The sequence below is a fragment of the Dipodomys ordii genome, unplaced genomic scaffold (assembly GCF_000151885.1).
Source record: "Dipodomys ordii isolate 6190 unplaced genomic scaffold, Dord_2.0 Scaffold192, whole genome shotgun sequence".
NCBI classification, from domain to species: domain Eukaryota; kingdom Metazoa; phylum Chordata; class Mammalia; order Rodentia; family Heteromyidae; genus Dipodomys; species Dipodomys ordii.
Window position 1 is genome coordinate 2,930,390 of NW_012267408.1, and position 23,352 is coordinate 2,953,741.

Genomic DNA, 23,352 nt, shown 5'->3' on the forward strand with positions numbered 1-23,352 from the left:
TATGTTTGAAGATGTTTATTAGTTGAGGTAACTATTACAATTTAGGTAAGAGTAATTTGGGAAGAGCTATTGCATCTCCCAGGGATGCTTGAATTCCTTTACTCCATAGGAAGGACCTGTCTATCAATAAGCAGACATAAATAAGAAGCCAAAGCAAACTAAGGTCAGGTAGGAGTTCAGAACACAAGAGCTCAGCTGAGTTCTAAGCAGGGATGGGGAATTCCCAAATCCCCCTTGCAGAACACAAGCCTGAGAGATGCAGAATCCCAGAAGCTGCAAATAGGTATGACAGAACCAAAGGAAATAAGAGTTATGGGGGCAGCTGTAGAGTACCAATTAGCTGATGGTGTTGGCCTTTCAGCAGGGCCTTGCTATTACAGTGAAACAAATCAGCAATGGTCACAAATTGGTCCAGTCAGTAAACAACTAGTAAGCACTTACTATATTAGGCACTATTCTAGATATGATTTGATATAGCACTAAACAAAACACCCACAGTCTTGGTTTTCAGTAAGAAAAAAAATAATTTAAGGAAAATAGAATAAGAAAATGCAAAGTAAGAAATGCTATGCTGAGAAAAGTTTAATGTGATAGGGAGTGGCTGGAAGCACTTTATACCTTGCCTAGTGTGGGCCAAACCCGAATGGCCAGAAGGAGCCAGGCTTGAAAAGATCTGGGAGAACAATGAGTTTAATAGCCTTAAGTTAGGAGCAAATGCTTGCTTCAGCAGCACATATACTTAAGGTAGGAACAAGCTTGGAATATCCAAAACATTGAATGCTGGCTAGTGTGGCTATTGTTTTGAATAAGAAGGAAAATTTGGGGGCTGGGAAGGTGGCTCAGTGGTTAAAGCGCTTGCCTTGCATGCCTGAGGCCCTGGGTTCGATTCCTCAGCACCACATAAGCAAAAACAAAAAAGCTGGAAGTGGTGCTGTGGCTCAAGTGGTTAAGGAGCTAGCCTTGAGCTGAAGAGCTGAGGGACAGCGCCCAGGCCCAGAGTTCAGGCCCCACGACCGGACCCAAAAAAAAAAGAAGGAAAATTTGTTTGGGGCAGGTAAAAAGGGTCCTAACAGATAAGACTCTATAAATTAGAAAGAAACCTTTGGATTTTATTCTGAGTGTCAGAGGAAACCATACGGAAAAAAAAAATCTGAAAGGAGCATGATCTGATTTCTATTTTTATTTCTATTTTATTTCATTTCTATTTCTCTATTATAGATCAGTGTCTATATCTAAGATGACTTTTGCAAAGTGAAATATTTTTTATTTACCCAACCAATTGGATCATCTCCATTCTTCTGAGAATTTAATCTTGCCCTTCCTTGGCATGTATGTGATTCGGGCCAGGACAATTATGATTTCTCATTTTGAAGGACATGTATTTGATCCCACTTAGACAGTCAGAGGTAGAAAACAATTGGGACAAAGGCCCACATGGCAAGAAACAAAGGATATAAACCACCTTTCCTGTTCCTGCCTAGGCCTGCAGGTTCCAAGTTAGCACGTGTACTTAGACCAGACACAAAAGGAAAAAGCAAATTCTCCCACTTTTGCCCAGGGTGGGAGGGGCCAACCAGACAAATTTACATCCAATTAGAAGGGCCTTCAGCCGTGAGCAACCACTACTTCACGAATGAAACCAAAGATACAAAGAGGGCGGGGACAAAGGACCAAATAAATAGCAGAAACAGGCAAAGAGACCTCAGATTCCCCTCATGGGTGACAGGGAGATCCCCTCCCCATTTGGGGAGTCTACTAATTCTACTTTCTTTCATGGTGTTCCTTTCACCTTCAAATACCTGTAAATGTACAGTTTACCTTAAATGCTGTCTTATTTGTTTATTTATTTATTTTGTTGGTCGTGGGGGCTGAACTCTGGGCCTGGGCGCTGTCCCTCAGCTCTTCAGCTCAAGGCTAGCTCCTTAACCACTTGAGCCACAGCACCACTTCCAGCTTTTTTCTGCTTATGTGGTGCTGAGGAATAGAACCCAGGGCCTCATGCATATGAGGCAAGCACTCTACCACTGAGCCACCTTCCCAGCCCTTTTTATTCTTTAAAGGACAAAAGGACCCATAAGACCCCTAAACCCTATCAATTTCCTTGGACATAGTCATTGGTTCAATGTGGTCATGTGATCTGAGTGGGACCAGAGTCCCTCCCTGAGGTTCTTGCTTTGGAACTAAAGAAGTAGCTTTGATTTCTTGGATGTACAGAAAATTAGGGCAGCTATCTTCCCTTGCAGCCTTGATTCCAGTGGTGGAAACCTTAGTTTCTGAAGCCATTCCTGCGACCCTGAGCACTAACTGCTCCTTATCTTCTCTACTTAGTGATTCATTAATTCTACTTAGTGATGTCACATACCTGTTATCCAAGCACTCGGGAAGTTGAGGCAGGAAGAACACTAGTTAAAATTCAGCTGGGCTATGTAAGACCCCAATCTTAAAAAGAAAAAAAGAGGGGATGCTTTCTAATTCAGCATCTTTTTTCTGTCGTGACGCGGATGAGGAGGGTACTGAGGTTTGAACTTCAGCAGCCTCAGTTTCTGGGTGACTACCCACAATATACATATGAGTAAAAATAAACATGTTGCCTTAATTTCTAGGACTTTGGGGTTGTTTTTACCACAACAAAAACCTGTTCTACCCAGAATAGAAATACCCAGAGTAATGTTATTTAGCAAAGTTCTTACTGACAGCTTTATCATAAGCCTTGTGGCGGCAGCTGCTATGCCACCTTATTTGTACACTGAGTCTCTGTAAATTCACATTGCCTTTTTTGATGAGGAAGTGTGACTAGGTATTACAAGACAACACAATCTATAATGAGCTAAATGCTATGATGCAACCACAGGTATATTGCATAAATCCAATCAGTTTGAGAGTTAATGGGTTTTTTTTTTTAGTCTGGCAAGCCATTAATTTTGTGTACATGTAGGGGGGAAAACTATTTTATGGGAGAATGGCTTCTGCAAAAATTGGAGGGAAGTGCTCTTCATTTTGGGTACCTAGTGTTCAATCAGCTTAGTTTTTCTTTTGTTATTATTTTGTTTGCTTATTTTGTTTTTGTAGAAGCAAAGTTGTTCTGTGCAGTCCAGGCTGGCCTGGAAATTGAGATGTTTATATCTGAGCTCTGAAGTACTGGGATTACAGGCATGGACCACCACATCTGGTTTATAGGCAGGTTCTCAATTTACAACCTCTTCTCAGATAATTTTAGAAAAACATTAGTATAATTGGCAGGACTTTTTTCCTCCCTACAAACTCATGGTTGCAGATAGATTTTATTTCTATCAATGAAACCAACCAGGTTCCCAAACTCCCATACACAGAAGAAATAAGATATTTTATCTCAATCATCTTAGAGGTAGTCATCTCTCTACCTAGACTTGCACAGAGCCAGGCTTTTATTGCTTTGGAGCAGCTCATCATCCAAGCCCACAAAAAGAAAGGGTTTCTGTTCTTACAAGTGAGTTCCTTTATCCATACCAAAGCATGAGAACACTGTCCCCTGCCCCCCCCCCCAACACTCCTGCAGGACATAACTGTCTACAGCATGCACACATTCCCATTCCACCAGAAGTCTGTCACTGCTGGAGAAGCTGCATGGAGTCCAGTCCACATAGCTCAAAGAAAAAAGCACCCATCATCCCCTCTCAACATATAAGTCTTGAGAAGGCCGAGAAAGAATGCCAAGTTTTCTGGAGCATGTAGAGGAGAGTTCAGAGGGATCCATGTGAGATTATTCCAAGCCCACTGCTCACAGACACATTTTCATTGTAAAATATCTCTGCCTCAGCATCCCTGGAACAGACTAGCTCACTAAGGCTCCTCAACCTCTAAACTTCAAGGCATCTCTGATAGTGTTAAGTGTACAGAGAGAGATGGAAAAGTCTGTCATCAAGGAAGAAGTTTTATACTCACAGATCCCCCAGAACAGAAGGCATGGTGTGCCATGAAGTGAACCACATGAGGAAGCATCTGGGTTGATCAAGAGACCCAGGGAGATCAGAGAAATATCAGCTAAAGTCTTCATTGTGGTTTTGAAGGGAAGAACAGGTGAGGCACGGTAAGCAGTCATAGGATTGGTTCATTTGAATAATTCCAGCAGGCTGCCTTTATTCACTAGTACCTGGCCTTGAAGTGATTAGAGCAAAGGAATGTTGTCCCAGAGGTAAGCATCAGGAGAGATCTCAAGGAAGGAGACATTGGGTATAGCTTTGGATTAGTTGGGTTCATATCAAGGCTTACTGTTGGGTAAATTCTTTACTGTCTCTGGGAATTGACTGCCTCTAAACTAGTCTTTTCAAAGTCAGCAAGGCTCCAGAGTAAAAGCATCAGAAATACAAAAAAAATAAAGAGGAACAATGAATACACCTGGGGTAGATCTAAGATCTGGAAGGAATTTTTCCCCCAATCTGTTCAACTCAACAGACTTGCTGGAACCTGGAAGCGAAATGTGGGTCCTTTGATCCAGCATCAGTTGCCAACTCCTCCAGCCTTCAACGTGCCTCCTCCAACTGCACATGGTGAAAGCCTTTAGCTTACAGTTCAGCATAGCCATGTCTGGAGTTGCTAAGATTAGTGCCAGCTGGGACACAGATAAGACGTACCATACTTACCAAGGATGGGTCTATAATTCATCTACAGCCCTGGTGTACCTTGGGGAAATTCCAGTCCCATGAGTTGGCAGTCTTTGAAATCAAGAGTTTATGACTTACACTGATTTCTCCAAAGAGCCTAGAGCAGCCCTAGGAGCTTGACCTCTTTATCTCTTCCAACTACTTTTGCCCCAAGCTAACATGCCAAAGGACTTAGATCATTCCCTCCACTGCTTTCCCTGTCCAATCACAATCAAAACCTAGTAATTCACAACAATTCAGGTGGACACAGCTGATAGCTACTGTCCTTACACTTACCGTGTCACTGAGACACAAGTATGTTTCTCTTATCAACTTAAATAGAAAGACATCTAGGAGATCAGTAAAACACAACTCTTGGTCAGTCTGTGATAGTATTTCTAGGCACAATTAGATCATGTGGACTTTGACTTAGTTTAATCCATTGATGGATTAAAATTGAACAGACTATTAGGCAGTGGTGGAGCTATGGAAGGGGTACTGAAGGAAGTGCTATAAGAGTGCCTTCGAAGGGTGTATCTTGGCTCCAGGATCATCCTGTAACTTTGTTTCTTGGTTTCCATGAGATGAGCCACTTTCCCTTCTCCGCCCTTCCTTCAAGATGTTTCTGCCTTTCCCAGGCTTAAAAGCAATGGAGCCAGTCAACTGTGAACTGAAACCAGCCATGAGTTTAAAGACTTATGGTTTCTCCTTCACCTTGCTTCTCTCAGTATTTGGTAACAGAGATGAAAAAATTAACACAGAGGTCTATACCTGGGAGACTCAGAATACTGCACAAAGATTTCTTTTTTGTTGCTTTTTGTAAGGTCTGCTCCTGGATGGCGATCAGACTCCACCCTCCTCACAGCAAAATCTCCACCCAGTACCTGCCTTACCTAGGCAACTGGCACACCTGGAAGAGGTTACATCTGCATCCACTGAGGTCACATCTGAATTTGATGTGGCCACACTTTTCTCCACCCATACCCTAGATAAGGCCTAGCCCAGGCCCAGATGCTCTTTCCCAGCTCTCTCTTTCCCAGCTCTCCCAGCTCTCTTTCCCAGGCCTTTCCCCACTGCATGGAGGGCCAAGATGGCCTGGTGCCAGCCAGAACGATGAATAAACCTATCCCTTACCTGAAAACCACGTGCTTGGTGCTGTTCTTACTCAGCTATCTGTTTTTAAAAACCTAACACTTTTATTGCTAGTTTTCCCTTCACTTGGGAAAAACAATCTTTAAAAATCATTTTAGGCGCAAGGCGCCAGTGACTAATGCCTGTAATCCTAGCTACTCAGAAGGCTGAGATCTGATGATCGCGGTTCAAAGCCAGCCCTGGCAGGAAAGTCTGTGAGACTCTTATCTCCAATTAACCACTAGAAAACTGGAAGTGGAGCTGTGGCTCAAGCAGTAGAGCGTTCGCTGTGAGCTGAAGAGCACAAGGACAGCGCCCAAGCCCAGAGTTCAAGTCCCACGATCGACAAAAAAAAACAAAAAAATCATTTTAGGCCTGGGAAAGTAGCTCAGTGGTAGAGTGCTTGCCTCTCATGCATGAGGCCCTAGGTTAGATTCCTCAGCACCACATAAACAGAAAAAGCTGGAAGTGGCACTGTGGCTCAGGTGGTAGAGTGCTAACCTTAAGCTGAAGAGCTGAGGGACAATACCCAGGCCCAGAGTTCAAGCCCCACAACCGACAAGAAAAAAAAATCATTTTAAAGACCAACTTTGCCTCTGTCACTATTTAAAAGGTCAGATTTTATCCACCATATGCATAAGAAAAGATTTATGCTTTACTAACCAAGAATCATGACTGATTCTGGCAGGACAGAAAACCTAGGTAGGTCCTGGTCCAGCAGGTATTGAAATGTATTCTTTCCTTTCATCCCTGAAGACACCAGTCAACTTGCAGGGCTTCTGGGGAAAGTGGGGGGAGAGGGGAGTTGGAGTGGCCTGAGGAGGGAAGTTGATCTAACTCGCGTTGGAGTGAGGACCAGAGGTATTCTAGAGCTGTCCAGGTTCCTAAGAGCCAAGAGTGAGTCTCTCTCCACATTAGAAAAGTCACATTGGCATCAGCAAACTAGTGATGCTGTGTGACAAGCTGAGAATCAGTTTATGGACCAAGGAACCCAGGAAACAGCAGAAGGGTAGCTAAGAGTGAGGCGATGTTAGGGATCTAAGAATAACACAAACACAAGCCACAACAAGCCCTCACCACAACTGGTATAACGTGTATAGATCAGGCAGGCCTCTGGCTGCCAGAGCCCTAACAATCCTCCCTTAGAGAACTTGGTCACCCAGCCCTGCACCATCCCTACCCACAGCTCCACAGGCCAATGAAGCAATCAAGTTATTCATCCTATTTCTTCAGAAGTTGGTTTTGCACTCCCATGCTATCCCTCACCTTTAAATTTTCCACTAAGATATGGCTCCCCTGCCCCTTCATACCTATGTCCCCCTTTCCTCATTTTTCCATATCCCTTACTCCTTATTCCTCCAACCAGAGCCACAGAATCCACTGTGATCTAGTGTCCCTCATCTTAAAATCTTTTCTCCACCCCCTCCCCATAGAGGCTATAGTCCCCTCAAACATCCTCCTACTTTCTCCCCAAAGTGGAACCAATCTATAACTTCAAGCTATTAGCGCTGCCTTGATGGTAAACCAAGAACACACTTCTTGTGACCAGCAGGTCACAAAGGTCAGCCACATCTGATGTGCATAAAAGTCTTATATCTGCCTAAAATCTCAATACTAGCTGCTAAGATCTGGCCAGGGAAGACCCAGAGCAGGATATATGAGGCATTGGCCCACTTTCCACTATGTGGCCTTAAAATTATTGCATGTGTCATGATTATTATATGGTTAAGCTATACGATTATGGTATAATAAGCCAATGTTTATAATAACAACATTTACTGATATAGTGCTTTATTGTTTACATGTTTCTCACTTATTCCTTGCAGCAACCCTGAGGTAGGTATTATTATCCCCACTTTACCCAGATGAGTAAACTGATGTCCCTAGGTTAGATGACATGCTGAAGATCATATGCTTATTAGTAGCAAAGTCACTGAAAATCCCAAACCCAAGGGGACTCATGAGTAGTTCACAGGCTGCTGTCAAGGCAGAACAGAAAACTTCAGCTAGAAAGGGCTGGACCATTCGCTGAGCTGGAGGGCGTCTTCTGGGGATGAACGAGGCACATTCATTCACAGGCCAACACCGGGACTAAGCAGGAGAAGCTTAGAGCATGTGGGACTTAGGAAGCAGGAAGAGGCCTGGGACTTTGGTGAGAGTTGACAGTATCTTCTAATACACACAGAGCTCCACTTCTAAGGACTAGAGAAACAGCATCCAGCAGCCACAAGTCCAGGGTCTGGCCACAGGCAGCAGGCTGAGTCTAGGACAAGTTGCCACATAATGGCACTCATTTGGACATGGCCCACGTGTAGTAAATCTCAGGCAGTGGTCCTTTTTGTTAAGGCCTTGAGCATCTGAAGAAAGCCACAAAAGCTTTCCCCCCAGAAAAATACAGACTCACATGTACAGACATTTTTTAACATACAATTACAAGGAGTTCATGGGCCCCAGCTAGGGGACCTCTGCTTTAGGGCAAGGGTATCACCCTGAGTAGAGTCACTGATACAAACCCATCTATAAGTAATTCCTATGACTGATCCCCTTCTGTTGCCCCTTAATATTTAGAATGTTATGAAGTTTGGGTATGTGTGTGTGTGTGTGTGTGTTTTTAATGGGAGCCAAGGAAAAGAGGCTCAACCTACCCTCTAGCTAAGGAAAGAGCAGCTGAGGCTGGCAGTGGTGACAGCCAAGGAGCAAAAACAGAGAGAAAGATGGGGTCACAGGTACCACTGCGCTTCCTACCCAGAAGGTCACTTTGGGAGCTTTTCTCTATTCAAATTTAGAGAAGCAATGTGGGATAATGGGGAGAGGGGTGGTATTTTGTTTCCCTCACTGGCAATATGGTGAAAAGTTCAGCAGGCATTGCCCTCCATTCTAGCCTTCCCCTCTCCACCCCTCTAAAGCACCTAAGCATCAGGCCCAAGTCATTCATGCATATGAACACCAATTATTTACACACTTCCTTTCAGGGAAAAAGAGAAGTTGGGATGGGAGAGGTCTCAGGACAGACTCCAGGTTATGCCTGGGGATCATGCACTCCCCATGGAGAATCAGCTAAACTGGAGAATCAGTACGACCACCCAAGGACTCAGTGCACAACAGCCCCTAACCACCTTCCATCCAGGGCTCATTGGAAAACCAAATCAGAGCTATGCCCTGTATCCCATCTCCAAAACTGGTGGGCCCAAGATAGAAAACCAAGTCTGAAGGGCCATAGGGGCTGAGGGGTGGGAGGCAATCCCAACCTATTGCAAAGAGTAATTCTGATCTCTCATGGGAATCAGCAATTAGGCAAAGGCTTGGTTGTAAACCCAGCCAGGCCTGGAGAGGGCACACACTGAAGTCTAGGTGACTACTTACACTCACAGAACTGATAGGCCATGATGATCTTCTATGCCCAGCAGCCCTGGTCTCTCTTAATTCCTGTGATCACTCATATACTAGCGGTCATTTGCTCAGCTCTAGATGGATGTCTCATCACACGTGGCTAGAGGAGCCCCTGTTAGCCGAATGTGAGCTGGACTAGTGTAAGGATCAAGCAGGAAGGGTGGAGGGAAACCACCAAAGCCACTGCCCCTCTTGGCCAGAGCGAGGGGCAGCCGTTCATCCTCAGGAGAAGGAGAAGGAGGGTCTTGGCTATAGCTTGTAGTCCCAGATGGTGGAGCCCCCAGGTCTAAGCCCACCTTGTCTCTAGCTAGAAGTTCCCTCTGTCTGCGTCGCTGCTGGCTTCGACCAATGAGGAGGAGAGTCAGGGATGCTGCAAGAACCCCGAGGATAAAACCAGCCAGTCCAGCCCCCACCGTGTGAGCCTGGCTCGGAGGATCCCGCTGACTGCCCGACACCAAGCTGTAAGCCGCCACCACACGGGCTGCCCCACCCTCCTGACATTCACAGGCATAAGCACCCATAGCTCCTGGGGTCACTACCACCTCTAGCCCATCCCGCCGGGGGGTGAGTGAGGTCACTCCACTGGGCTGGTGCCACACACAGGATGCCCAGGCTGAGCTGGGGGAGCACGGTAAGACGACATGTGCAGCGGTGGCCACAGGAACTTCAAACACTACTGGATGTTCTGTGGAGAGACAGCAGAGGCACAAAGGTGATAAGGCTTTCGCTGATGAAGCACAAAGGGCATGAGGCTAGAGAGGGAGGGTGATATAACGGGAGGGTGATAGAGAGAAGTACAGGGTGATGTCAAACATGAGACAGGGCCAGAGGGAAAAATGCCAATAAAGGAGATTCCCAAAGAGGGTCAGGCCCTGAGTCACTAGCCACCCTGTCTTTCAGGACCCAAGTAAGTGTGTATAAAATGGACAACTTTCTAATCCTTTCCTATCTACCCCACCCACACTTATCTAAGCCATACAAACCTCCAGGTTCTCTGGGACACAAAGAAGAGACATCTGCTGACTCGATGTCTTGCACCAGCCTACAAAGAAGAGAATATTTGGTAAATCCAATGTCAACATTCACTTCAACCTCCTCAGTACCTACGAAACACCCACTCATTCATTATACCCTCGGTCATCTCAGTCTACATTCTCCTCATCAGCAAATATTTCCCCAGGACTCCTATATTCCTCATGACATCTGTCATGTGAAATTCTACACAGAGGGCTAGGAATGTGGCTTAGTGGTAGAGTGCTTGCCTAGCATGGGTAAAGCCCTGGGTTCAATTCCTCAGTACTACATTAACAGAGAAAGCCAGAAGTGGTGCTGTGTCTCAAGTGGTAAAGTACTAGCCTTGAGCAAAAGAAGCTCAGGGACAGTGCCCAGGCCCTGAGTTCAAACCTCAGGACTGGCAAAAAAAAAATTCTACACATGGCAGGCGCCGGTGGCCTGTAATCCTAGCTACTCAGGAGGCTGAGATCTGAGGATCATAGTTCAAAGCCAGCCCAGGCAGGAAAGTCCGTGAGACTCTTATCTCCAATAAACCACTAGAAAACCAGAAGTGGTGCTGTGGCTCAAGTGGTAGAGTGCTCACCTTCAGCTGAAGAGCGCAGGGACAGTGCCCAAGTCCAGAGTTCAAGCCCCACGACTGACCAAAAAAAATCTACACATATATTTCTAGCAGACCATGCACTATTAGGAAGATGTTTGGTAGTTGTACTTTAAAAGAAAAAGGAAGCCAAGTATGGTGGTGCATGCCTGTAATACCAGCATGCAAGAGACAGGCAGAAAGATAAAGAGTTTGCATCCAGTCTGGGCTACATAGTGACTTCAGCTACTTGGAAGGCAGAGATCAGCAGGATCACAGCTTGAAGCCAGACTAGACAATATGTTCACTTCAAAAGAAAAATGAGACCTCCATCTCAGGAGAAAAAGTTGGATATGGTGGTACACATCTGTCATCTCAGCTATGCAGGAGGTATACATCAGAGGATCGTGGTTGAGACTGGCCTAGGGAAAAATATGAGATGCTACTCAAAAAATAACTGAAGCAAAAAAGGTATGGAGGCACAGCTCAAGTGGTAGAATGCTTGCCTGGCTTCAGGTCCTGAGTTCAAACCCCAAAAAACAAAAACAGGAAAGGAAAGAGAATCACCTAAAAATGGACCTGGTTGTCCACAGCCACAAGAATTCACTGGGGAAAAATTATAAAACTATAGACTATATAAGAACTACAGAACAATTGATATCCCTGAAATGAGCTCCAAGACTGGTATGAGAAGGTGAAAAGTTCTTATAAAACCAAGATTAGAAGTGAATACCAGTAGCTCAAACCTGTAATCCTAGCCTAATTGAGAGGCTGACATACAGAGGATCATAGTTTGAAGCTAATCAAGGTAGAAAAGTTTACAAGACCCCTTCTTTTTTTAATTTTTTTTTAAATTGTGACAAGATCCCTTCTTATCCCATAGCTGGGTATGGTGGTATACACCTGTCATTCTAGCTACATAGGTAGCTGAGATCAGGAGGATCACACTTTAAGGCCTGTTCAGGCTGGCTTCAAGTCTCTATCCAAAAGTTGGGCACAGTGGCATGTGCCTATCATCGTAGCTACAACAGGAAGTAAAAAATAGGAAGACTGAAATCCAAGCACACACCTAGGCAAGAAGTAAGACCTTATTTCAAAAATGATCATATAAAAAATATTAGAGTTAAGAGTACCTCCTAGCAAGCACAAGGCCCTGAGTTCAAACCTCAGTACCATACACAAAACAAATCCACAAGCCTCGTTTGTCCAGTGGACATGGTGAATGTGGGACATATATATAGCTATAGTCACAGAAACCTTGTACTCTACACTTTTCTCTTATCTGTGAATTGATAAATGGAGGGTAGAATATACAGATGTATCAACCCAGTGCTCTGGCATATATATGCCTCCCCAACCACCACCACCACCTTGTTCTTCCTCTCTTCTTTCCTTCCTCTGTAAGTTCATACATATATCTTAAGGACCCTGGGAGCTAAGACTAGTGAAATTTATATTTTAAAAACACTAAAACAATAAAGGAAAAATAAAGTATTTGTTTCTGTTTTAGAGAATTAAAAGTTCTTTCTCCAAAAACTAAAAGATGGGACCAAAATTCTTAACCTAAAATGCACTGCTTCGAAGCCTGCCACTCAAGTTATTTATATCCCTGGTTGGCAAAATGCCAAGTGCGATCAAGAGCTAGCATAAAATTTTACACTTTCAACTCAAAATAACCATCTGAAAACAAAATTAAATTTTATGACTAGTGTACTTACATGTTTGTTATCATTTTAAACATTTTATTTCTGTGTTGGTATGTAAATTAATCTATTTTATTTCCCAAAGAAAGTATATATGCTTCTAAAAGATTTGTAACCTTGTAGTTCTGTAATTCATGAGGGTTACATATACATTTACAGGTTCTATATATTGTAAATGACTGCGCTTTAAAATAGGGAACCTCAAGGATAGTTTGAAAACACTTTCCAAACAATTGATCTAAGTACTTCATTATATCAGGCATCAGTGTCGCATACCTGTAATCCTAGCTACTCAAAAAGCTGAGGTTTGAGGATTGCAGTTCAAAGCCACCCCAGGCATAAAATCTAAGAGATTCTTATCTCCAATTAACCAGTAAAAAATGGGAAGTGGAGGTGTAGCTTCAAACGGTTGTGTGCCAGCCTTGAACTATAAAGCCAAGCAAGAGATAAGGCCTCAGTTCAAACCCCAGTACACACATACATACACACACACACACACACACACACACACACACACACACTTCATTAATGGATCTCAATTCAAGATTGAAGAGGGATTTCATCTTTAAAAACACATAAACCCATTAGAGTTAATAGATGTTATTTGGATAAAGTGATCTGATATCTAAGATTTGCTTCAAAATAATTGGGAGTAGGGCTGGGAAGTTGGCTCAGTGGTAGAGCGCTTGCCTTGCATGCCTGAGGCATGCAAAAAGAAAAAAGAAAAAAGCCGGAAGTGGCGCTGTGGCTCAAGTGGTAGAGTGCTAGCCTTGAGCTGAAGAGCTGAAGGACAGTGGCTAGGCCCAGAGTTCAGGCCCCACGACCAGACCCAAAAATAATAATAATAATAATTGGGAGTATTGATGAACAAGACTAGCCAGGAATTGGTGATTATAAAGCTGAGTGGTAGACATTTAAAATTCATTATATTAATCTCTCTACTTTTGATTATGTTTGAAATTTCCTACAATAAAATATTTTAAGAGATAAGGACTAGGTTAAAGTATTTAGGATAAATACAATGTCAAGGGTTGGCTTCCACATGATCTATATTATGTTATCTTCTGAGTAGCAAGTGAATTATAGGAGCCCAAATGGATAAGAGGAGATCAATTGGGAAATTGGAGTAGTCCAGTTAAAAAGTGATGATGGCTTGGACTTGAGTGATAGCAGTGGAAGTGGAAAGAAAGGGAGACACTGAAGAACATTTTTGAGCTAGAATCAGTATGAATTGCAATGCAATGTAGGCAGTATCTCGCCTAAGCATAGATCCCTTTGCTGAAATGAAGAGAACCAAAAGAGAAGCATGCAAGGAAAAGAGGAAGAAACATCAGGGCACTTAGACTTGCTACGTTTGAAGCAGAACTTGCTAATGTAAGTTGGACTTGCTAATTTTGTTTGCTCTTGAACGTTCAAAGAGCAGATGAAGTATGTTAGAAAATTCTGTATCTCATCTATTGTGACTATCATCAGCACTTGAATGAAAATAATAAAAATAAAATCACTTAGAGAGTGTGCAGAAGTATAAAATAAGGGGTCTAGAACTAAACTCATTAACTTTCAGTAGTTGAATGAGAAAGAAATCAGTAAGGTAAGAGGAGAATGTGGAGTCACGGAAAGCAAAAGGAAAAGAAGATATCAGGGAAGGAGGGTGTGATTAACCATGCAAACACTGCCCAGAGCTCTTAGAAGATGGAAACCAAGAAGTGTCTATCAGAGATAGAATCAGTACCACTGTCTGTCTGTCAGTGACTGAAAAGGACTCAGTCTCTGATATGGACTCAGTCTCACTGTCAGGACAGCTCTAGCTGTAGCAGAGAGCTGAAGACATTAGTTAGGCAGCATCAGATAGACAAATGAGTTAGCATGGGCTGACAGATGAGACAAGTAATGTAGATACTAACAGAAGAAGAAAATACACAGGGACTAGGTGGCATTTGTGGGTGAAAAACAGACATATAGACAGGGCAAGCGAGCAGTATAACATACTCACCCTCGGTGCTCACCAGCATGGGCCACACATGCATCTAGCCGGAAGCTCCAGGCACAGACAGGGTCCTGGGCCAGGATACACTCTGAGCAACTCTGGAGGCGACCACAGTTGGTCGTGTTTACTTGTGTCACCTCAGAACGGGAGCCAACCAGGAGCCATCCCTACAGAAGAGGAACAGAGCAGAGGAATGCATTGGATCTCCAGGAGCTCGGGATCATTAATTGGCTCAAGATTCAGATGCCACATGACTGGAAATCTATAACTCACGTGGTACAATTTCATGTTCTCAACCGGCTGTGGCTCTGGGAACAAGGCCAGATCCTCAAGGACACTGAGCTGTGCTCCGATGTGCACTGCTCGGTGGAGGTGTCCATCCTCTAGTAGACAGGGAAGAGGTAAAAAGAATGACATAACTAGCCCTGTGCCTGGGGCTCTGAGGCCTGTAGGTAATGAATTAGGAATCATCTCTGTAGTGAGATGATGAACTAACTGGGCAACTTCTAAACTCGTAAGTATACCTGTTCCCAGATATAGCACATCATATTCTTTCCCTGAGAGGCTGGTCACCCTGTGGGCTACGACTCTGAGATAAGCTGTATCTGTAGTAACCAGCAGGGGTTGGCCATCAACTGGCCTATCCATGAGCGGGTGGTCCCGGATGAAGGTGAGCACACGGTCAGGCAGGGAGAGCGATGAGCTAAACTGCTGCAGCTTCCTATTGTTGGTGATGCACTAGAGGAAACAAAGGGCCGAGTGACCACGCTTCCCTGGGAACAGGATGTGTCAGTAATTTCAGCATCGCATTTGACCACAAAACAGCTCTTTAATTCAGGCCTGGGATAAACACCTCACCTGTCCAGGTCTAGGCTGAGGTACTTCACTTTCTATGACAGGCATTGCCCTATTGCACTCATGTTTTAGCTCTCGGAAGGGACCATTCAGTGCTGTCCGAATGTCTTGGGGTAGGAAGGCACAGAGAGCAGAAACAACAGCCCCTTCCCTGTAAGAGACAAAGGTTGAGACCTGATATCTAGAGGGATAGCTTCCCACAGAACGGAATAGCTCATCCCTTATCAAGTCACCTGACATATCCAAGAAATTCATGGGAGCTATCCAACCCAGGAAGTCCATCCACTCAGAAGGAGACAGCACCAACACCATTCCAAAGCCACGTATCTCCCACCCCGTCACTCTCCTCCACACCAAGACCCCTCACCACTGGGAGGAAAAGATGCCATAGAAGACTGGGGTCCCTGCTCCAGGTTCGGGTCGAAGCTCAGCCATGTCCTGTAGGACACTGAAGGCCCGGCCATGCTCAGGCCCTGGACATAGAAGGTCAGCCTTCAGAAATGTTGTCCACCTCTGCTTGAGGGTCTTCCGGCCCCCAAGGTCCCCCTGAAGCAACAAGCACATGGGAAATTCTTTTGAGAAGACCAACATTGGGCAGAGAGTGCAGAAACCAATGCAAAATTCCTCCCTGACTTCACACAGATATATACTGATGGGAAGATGGGCATAAAAATGCAAGGACAGAGGGGCTGGGAAGGTGGCTCAGTGGTAGAGTGCTTGCCTTGCATGCATGAGGCCCTGGGCTCGATTCCTCAGCACCACATAAACAGAAAAAGCCAGAAGTGTCATTGTGGCTCAAGTGGTAGAGCGCTAGCCTTGAGCTGAAGAGCTCAGGGACAGTGCCCAAGCTGAGTTTAGACCCACGACTGTGGGTGGGGGGAGAGGGGAGGGAAGCAAGGACAGACATACAGACTAACAAACTGAAGATAATGAGATACCCAAGTAGATGGAGTCACAGTAACATAGTGACTAAGCCAATTGTGCACTTACTTAGTACCATACTAAGGCATATTTTACAGAAGTTACTCTTTTAGTCCTCAAAACAACCCTTATAGGTCAATGTTATTATAATGCCCATTTGACAGATGATTTTCAAAGATGCTAAAGAATCTGTCCAGGGTCACAGAGGCAGTAAGTGGGTAGAACAGGACTTGAACCCAGGTCTGTCTATCACCATTTCCTACGTTTAATCTATACAAGTCCACCTCCCGTAGACAGTGTATTAATAAAAGGTAATGGGGGTCAGAGACCATTGCTCCTCCTCTCCACATTCCTTAAGCAACCAGGGAGGAAGTCAAGGCAGAGGAAAAAAAGCAAACATGACAACTGCAAAGTCAGACCAAGAGAGGCAAGGACAGGAGGACAGACCGCAGGAGACAGCAGACAGCAGGAGACACAACCAACAGGGGAGCTAAGGATCTCACCGCACACACTCGGGCCACCCGTGGGACCTTAATGAGCTCGTATGAGTCAAACACTCTGGCGGTCTCCGTAAAGAAGAAGTAGACTTCATCATCTCCATCTTCATCCCCCCACTCGGCTGGGCTCAAGACCATGGCTGAGACAAAGGCTGGGGCTGGGGAGACCAGTGGTTTCAGATCTCCCCTGGACACAGCCTAGGACCACCCAGCTTCCCCTTAGTTTGTCTCCCAGAAGACCCCCCTCTCTCTCCCCACCATTAAGCCACGACAGCAAGGTTTCTGTACGAATCCAGTCCTCAGCAAGACCCACAGCCCGAGAGATAATCGGCAGTGTCCCCAGGTAGTTCTTCACTGTGGCAGCATAGAGGATCCCCCCTGTAGGGTGACAGGAAGAAAAGCATTTGTCAGAGACCCACTGAAGGAAGCAAAAGCAGTTATAGGCAGGGCAGGGGATAAAGCAGGGCAGCCACTGTCAGGACTGAGCATCCAGCAAGTGCCAGGCACCACTAAGCACATCACAGGCCTCATAAGACTTACAGTAAGCAGAGAAACACTGCTCAGAAATAGTAAGGAGATCAACGATAAAGTGAAAACTGTGCCAGAATGTCAATCAGTATGAAAGAACAGTAAAGGCCTCTTGAGTGGAAATCAGGTTATCTGGGGTTTTTTTTTATCTTAAAGTAACCCTGTAATATGCTCATTGTATTCTAACTCCCCAAGAAGAGCACTGTGTTGTGTCCATCCCAAATCTTACTCAAGTTCTACACTGTGATAAAGTCTGAGGAAACTAGTGTGCTTTCTGAACATCCCTTGGTGTTACTATACACACAACTCTACAGAGTACTAGAATCATGGGGAGACTTGATCGAATGCAGATTTCTAGGCCCAGCAATTCCCATTCAGTAGAGTTGGGGGTGTTCCAACAAACTGTACTTCAAATAGCAGTTACAGTTATTCTAATGCAAGTGGTCAGAGCCTTATTTGAGAATTATCAACTGACAGAATGAATGGGTAGAGGTTTCACAGACGCTGGGGAAAGCGACAGAGGAACCAAGTCCTCCCTTCCTGACAGGGGAGGGGCAGAGGCACTCTAGGAGTGGTAGATAATGGAGAAGAGAGAATCACAAACACTCTAGGATGGAAAGGAGGGGCTGTTCTGTGGGCTGAATGGGAGAGAAATATGGCTGCCCTGAACAACACTGCTAAGAGCTCAGACACAAACAGGAAAAAATTGAATCAAAATAGTAGATAGTCATAGACACGTGGAGGAGTTCCCACTGGAATCAAGAATGTAAGCACAGAGTCAGATACCAGGAAGCTAGAAGAACCAGAAAATAAGGGTGGGTAAAGACACAGCTACATCTACCTAGGCAAGCAAAATCTTTAAAGAATAAGAAACTTGCCAGGCGCCAGTGGCTAACGCCTATAATCCTAGCTACTCAGGAGGCTGAGATCTGAGGATCGAGGTTCAAAGCCAGCCTAGGCAGGAAAGACCGTGAGACTCTTATCTCCAATAAACCACCAGAAAACCAGAAGTGGCGCTGTGGCTCAAGTGGTAGAGCACTCGCCTTGAGCTGAAGAGCGCAGGGACAGCACCCAGGCCCAGAGTTCAAGCCCCACGACAGACCCAAAAAAAAAAAAAAAGAATAAGAAACTTAGCCAGGCTTTGGTGGCTCACACCTGTAATACTAGCTACTTGGGAGGTTGAGACCTGATGATCACATTCAAAGCCAACATGGGCAGGAAAGTCTGTGAAGTTCTTATCTTTAATTAACCAGCAAAAAGTTGGAGCTGTGGCTCAAGTGGTAGAGTGCCAGCCTTAAGCAAAAATCTAAAGAATGGCACCCAAGCTCTGCATTCAAGCCCCAGTACCTGTACACATAAGGAAGGAAGGAAGGGAGGGAGGGAGGAAGAGAGAGAGGGAGAGAAGGAACAAAGAACAAAGGAAGGAAATTTGCCAGATAGGAGAATTTCAGGAAGAAAGTCAAGCAGACAGCAAAAAGGGGAGCCATGTTCAAGCAGGTAGGACACTTGTGGCTGAAGCCCAGAAAGGCAAAAGAACTTCCAGGCAGAGCAAGTAAGCAGAGGTAAAGCTGAAGGTATAGAGAAAGGCACTCAACTGTGAAGAGTCTGTACTTCATCTTATAAAAAGTAAAACTGCAGAAACTTTAAGGAGAGTGACATCTTCAGTTAATAAGATCATACTAGATGGGATATGATGGATCACATCTATATTCCCTGCAGTTGGGAGGCTAAGACAGAGAGTTATAAGCTCAGGGGCAACTTAGACTACATAGTGAAACCCTGCCATAAATATAGAATCACTTCAATGCTTGATAAGAAATGTACTTATTCCCTTGCTCATGTAACTGTAACCCCTCTGTACAGTATTTTCACAATTAAAAACTTATTTAAAAAATAGTATCACTAATAGTAATAATAATGATAATGAGGCTAGTTAAAGTCATCCATATAGTCCAGGAAAGAATGGAAGGCCTGAGCTAAAGCAGGGCAGACAGAATAAAAAGCATAGGCTTCTAAGGGAGGAGGGTGGGTGAGTGAGAGTATGTGCATGAGATACTAAGGTTTGAATGTAGAGCCTAGTACTTCCATTTGAGCCACACCTCCAGCCCTTGGAAAGGTATGTCTGAGGTAGAATCTATCAGGAAGACCTAAAAGTCAATTGAATATTAGATGTGAGAGAATGAAGTATGATAATGTCTCTTACGTTTTCTAGATTGTGAGCTTGGTGGTAGCATACAGCAATATTATTAATCAAGGCAGGAAATGACAGCAGAAGGCCCATGAAGGAGCAAGCAGAGATGAAGTAAATTCCACTATTGGGCCTGCCAAGGTTGAAGTAACTACAAGGCATAAATTAAAGATACAAGGAGGCAATTAAAAAGAATATTCCAGAGTCAGCAACCAGGGAGTCATCATACATCCTGCTTAAAAGTCACAACATGAACAGCATGATAGTATTGGCAGTGCCCAGGGAGTAGTAAGTAAGAAGTAAGGTAAGAAAAGATCCTTGATGAACAATGATGTTGAGAAGGGGAGAAACTACCATGGGCAACTGAGACATCAGGCCAGAGAGTCTGGAAAAATATCATGGAGGCTGTGTTGGAAGCTGGTGCACAGATACCTTAGCAAGGGCCATGGAGGCTCATAGACACATAGAGGAGTTTTAAGTGCTAGGTTCCCACTGGAATCAAGAATACAAGCACAGAGTCAGATACCAGGAAGCTAGAAGAACCAGAAAATGAGGGTGGGTAGAGAGGACAGAGCTACACCTACCTGGGGGAGCAAAATCATTGAAGAATAAGAAACTTAGTCAGGCTTTGGTGACTCACACCTGTAATACTAGCTACTTAGGAGGGAAGCAGGAGGAAGCAGAGCCATACAGAAAGAAATACAGTCATCCTGGGATCATGGATGTTCCAGAGAAGCTGTGTGTCATAAACACAAATAACTAGCCAGGAAGGGAAGGGGAGGGGAAGGGAAGCAAGGGGAGGAGGGGGAGGAGGAAGGAGAGGGAGAGAAAGGGAGAGGGAAAGGGAGCGGGGAGGGAAAGGGAGAGGAGGGAGCAAGGGAAGGAGGACAGGGAAATAGCTCAAGTGACAGAGCACTTGCCTAGTTTGCTTAGTATGTACAGGACAAGACTCTGGGCTGAATCCTCAGTACAGGTGGTTGGGACAGAAAAGAGGTACACTTTTAGGCAAAGTGTACCTAAACCTTTTAGGCAAACTTTTAGGCAAAGTGTTTCCTAAACCTCAGGTCCCTGGAATGTAGAACAAAAATAATTTAGAGCAAATGGTAAAGGTTTGATGCAATAGCAACTGCAGAGAACCAGCGAGGGTCTGGCACACGTTGGGCATGCAATACATGTTAATCACAATTCCTTGTGTAACTTCAAAGAGCCATATGTTTGACATGCTACCAGAAGGAGAGGAGATTTCATTCCCTTCCAGAATTTTTTAGGAAAGCAAAACCAAATATTGGTCATTGGTCCCAGTAGTAAATGCATCAGCAAATGAGCCAACCCTCTGCACTTTGGTGGGCAAGAACAGGAGCTGATACAGAAGAGCTGGGTTAAATGTGTTCCCAAAACACACTCTAAAACCAAACCTCTGACAAAAGCTGCATCATGGATTCCCTGAGAACAGAAGGCAATGCAGTAGAGGAGGCAGTCATAAATATTTTAAGAGCCTGGCTCAGAGTACAGGACTGGGGGAATTCGTATTCTGGAAACAATAAAAGACCACAGATATGCAAAGACCCAACAAGGAATGGAAAGTAAAGGGTCTTCAGTTTTTCTAATGGATCAGTGGGGAAAAGGAATGCTGTTAAGAAGAGCAGAGGGTCACTGACACTAAGGTTAGCAGGAGAACCAGACACTTAGGAGGAAGTAGGATTCTGAATGCTCCAGGAGCAGCAAGGAACTTGACATATAGTCTTACACACTCACACAGTCACAAGGACAAGAGGACATAGGACTGGAGGAAGACACAGGAACCAGGAACCAATGGCTCATGCCTGTAATCCTAAGCAATAAGACTAAAAGTAATGAATAAAAAGGCACAGCACTGGGCACCAGTGGCTCATGCCTGTAATCCTAGCTACTCAGGAGGCTGAAATCTGAGGATTGAGGCTTAAAGCCAGCCGGAACAGGAAAGTCTTTGAGACTCGCCAGTTAACCACCAGAAAACTAGAACTGGCACTATGGCCTTGAGCTGAAAAGCTCAGGGACAGTGCCCAGGCCGAGTTCAAGTCCCATGACCATCAAAAAAAAGACACAGAAGCAGTTCCCCAAAAGAAGGCAAAAGTATCTGCTCATCTTCATAAAAGCCTGATTATTATGGGACCTGATAGGAAAGACCAAGGAACACCAATTGCTGCCTCTAAGTACCTGGATGAGCAATGGCACCATACACTCAGAAGAGGAAAAGCTCGTAGTGAAGCAGGTTTGGAGAAAGTGAATGAGATGATGAGCTCAGTTTGGGAGATGATGCTTTTGAGATGTCCTCTCCAACATCCAAGCAGAGATGTCTGAAAGGCAGTTGGATGTGTGGCCTATATCCCCAGGCAATGTCTAGAGGCAGATACAGACTGAAGAGATATCTCAAGAAAGTGGAGAAAGAAGCTATGGAGCTGGTTGAGGTCACACTACATAGAGTGAAAAGAGGCTCTTGTATGGAACCTTAAGGAAGCCCAACCTTTAAAGACTGAGCAGAAGACAAAGAATCTACCAAGGAGATTGAGAAGGACTCACTGGCGATTTTACACCAATGTGAATGGTACTGTCACATTTTTCCAGATTTGAGTAGTACCAGTAAAGACTTAGCTGCTAAGTGCAGTGCAGATAAATGTAATATTTTAAGTAGATTTATGAGGCACTTCCCAAAATATATATGTGTCAATAAACATATGAAAAATTGTTTCACCTAACTAGTCGAAGTACCAATCAAAATACATATCAAATAAGACATAGAAAAAGCACTGCTTATGTGTTTGTTAACTAAGTTACTTGAATCTGACAAGCGGAAAATGAAACAGATTTTCTCATCACTACTGGTGGGACTAACTGGAAAACAATTTATCCAAATCCATCAAGCACTGTCAAAAACCCTTTATATCCTTCTACCTAGAAATTCTGTTTGGTTTGGCTCATACACAGTTAATTAGAGTCACATGATTTACATAAACTTACATAAAAGAATTTCTGGTTTAGCATTTATAAAAGCAATATTTGATTTTTAAAGTTAAATGTGCAATCATATGAAAATAATTAAACTGCTTTACATTCACAGAAGAGTATGCAATAATTAAATATCATGTTTTGATTCTGGGCATGGTATCTGTATTCTACAATTTCTATGGTGACAAAATGCTCAGTATGTCAATACTAAAGGAAATATGCATGATAATTCTAATTTACTTATAAAAGCACATGTCCATGGACAGACACAATAGAAAAAAATCCTCATATGCTCTAAAATACCTAGTGATAATAAATTACAAATAAAATTTTCACTTTCTTCTTTATACATGTGTATATTTTCTAATTTCCTACAATATATATCATAATTTGTATAATTCAAAGTAAGGAAATTCTAGTGATAGTTTCATTACTAAAAGGTTAAGGTTTTTTTGTTTTTTGTTTTGCAGTCCTGGGGCTTGAACTCAGGGCCTGAGCACTGTCCCAGAAAGTTTTTGCTCATGGCTAGTACCACTTCTGGCTTTTTCTGTTTATGTGGTACTGAGGAATAGAGCCCAGGGCTTCATGCATGCTAGGCAACTCTACAATTCTACCAACTCTACCACTAAGCCACTTTCCCAGCCCAAGTTCTTTTTTTTTTTTTTTAGACTGGGACTTGAACTCAGTATCTGACACTTTCATTTATTAGCTGGCACTCTACCATCTGACCCATGCCTCCAACCCTTAAAAGTTCTTTTTATTTCAAAATACCTCTATTGAGGGCTGGGAAGGTGGCTCAGTGGTAGAGCACTTGCCTTGCATGCATGAGGCCCCGGGTTCAATTCCTCAGCACCACATAAGCAAAAAGAAAAAAAAAGCCAGAAGTGGCGCTGTGGCTCAAGTGGTAGAGTGCTAGCGCCCAGGCCCAGAGTTCAGGCCCCACGACTGGACCAAAAA

General features: G+C 44.1%; 1 protein-coding gene across 2 annotated transcripts in view; it reads right to left on the reverse strand.

The window, feature by feature from the left end:
- Window positions 1-7,537: 7,537 nt before the first annotated feature.
- The window catches only part of Sema4f (sema domain, immunoglobulin domain (Ig), transmembrane domain (TM) and short cytoplasmic domain, (semaphorin) 4F), a 30,157-nt gene continuing 14,342 nt past the window's right edge, over window positions 7,538-23,352 (reverse strand). For both annotated transcript variants that reach the window (XM_013034596.1, XM_013034597.1), the window contains 9 exons: window positions 16,953-17,072; window positions 16,701-16,852; window positions 15,644-15,822; window positions 15,280-15,427; window positions 14,946-15,159; window positions 14,695-14,804; window positions 14,428-14,588; window positions 10,124-10,182; window positions 7,538-9,825 (listed from right to left, as the gene is read on the reverse strand). In XM_013034596.1, the coding sequence (XP_012890050.1) occupies window positions 9,215-9,825; window positions 10,124-10,182; window positions 14,428-14,588; window positions 14,695-14,804; window positions 14,946-15,159; window positions 15,280-15,427; window positions 15,644-15,822; window positions 16,701-16,852; window positions 16,953-17,072 (1,754 nt within the window). In that variant the 3' untranslated portion in view covers window positions 7,538-9,214. The remainder of the gene's footprint in view (window positions 9,826-10,123; window positions 10,183-14,427; window positions 14,589-14,694; window positions 14,805-14,945; window positions 15,160-15,279; window positions 15,428-15,643; window positions 15,823-16,700; window positions 16,853-16,952; window positions 17,073-23,352) is intronic.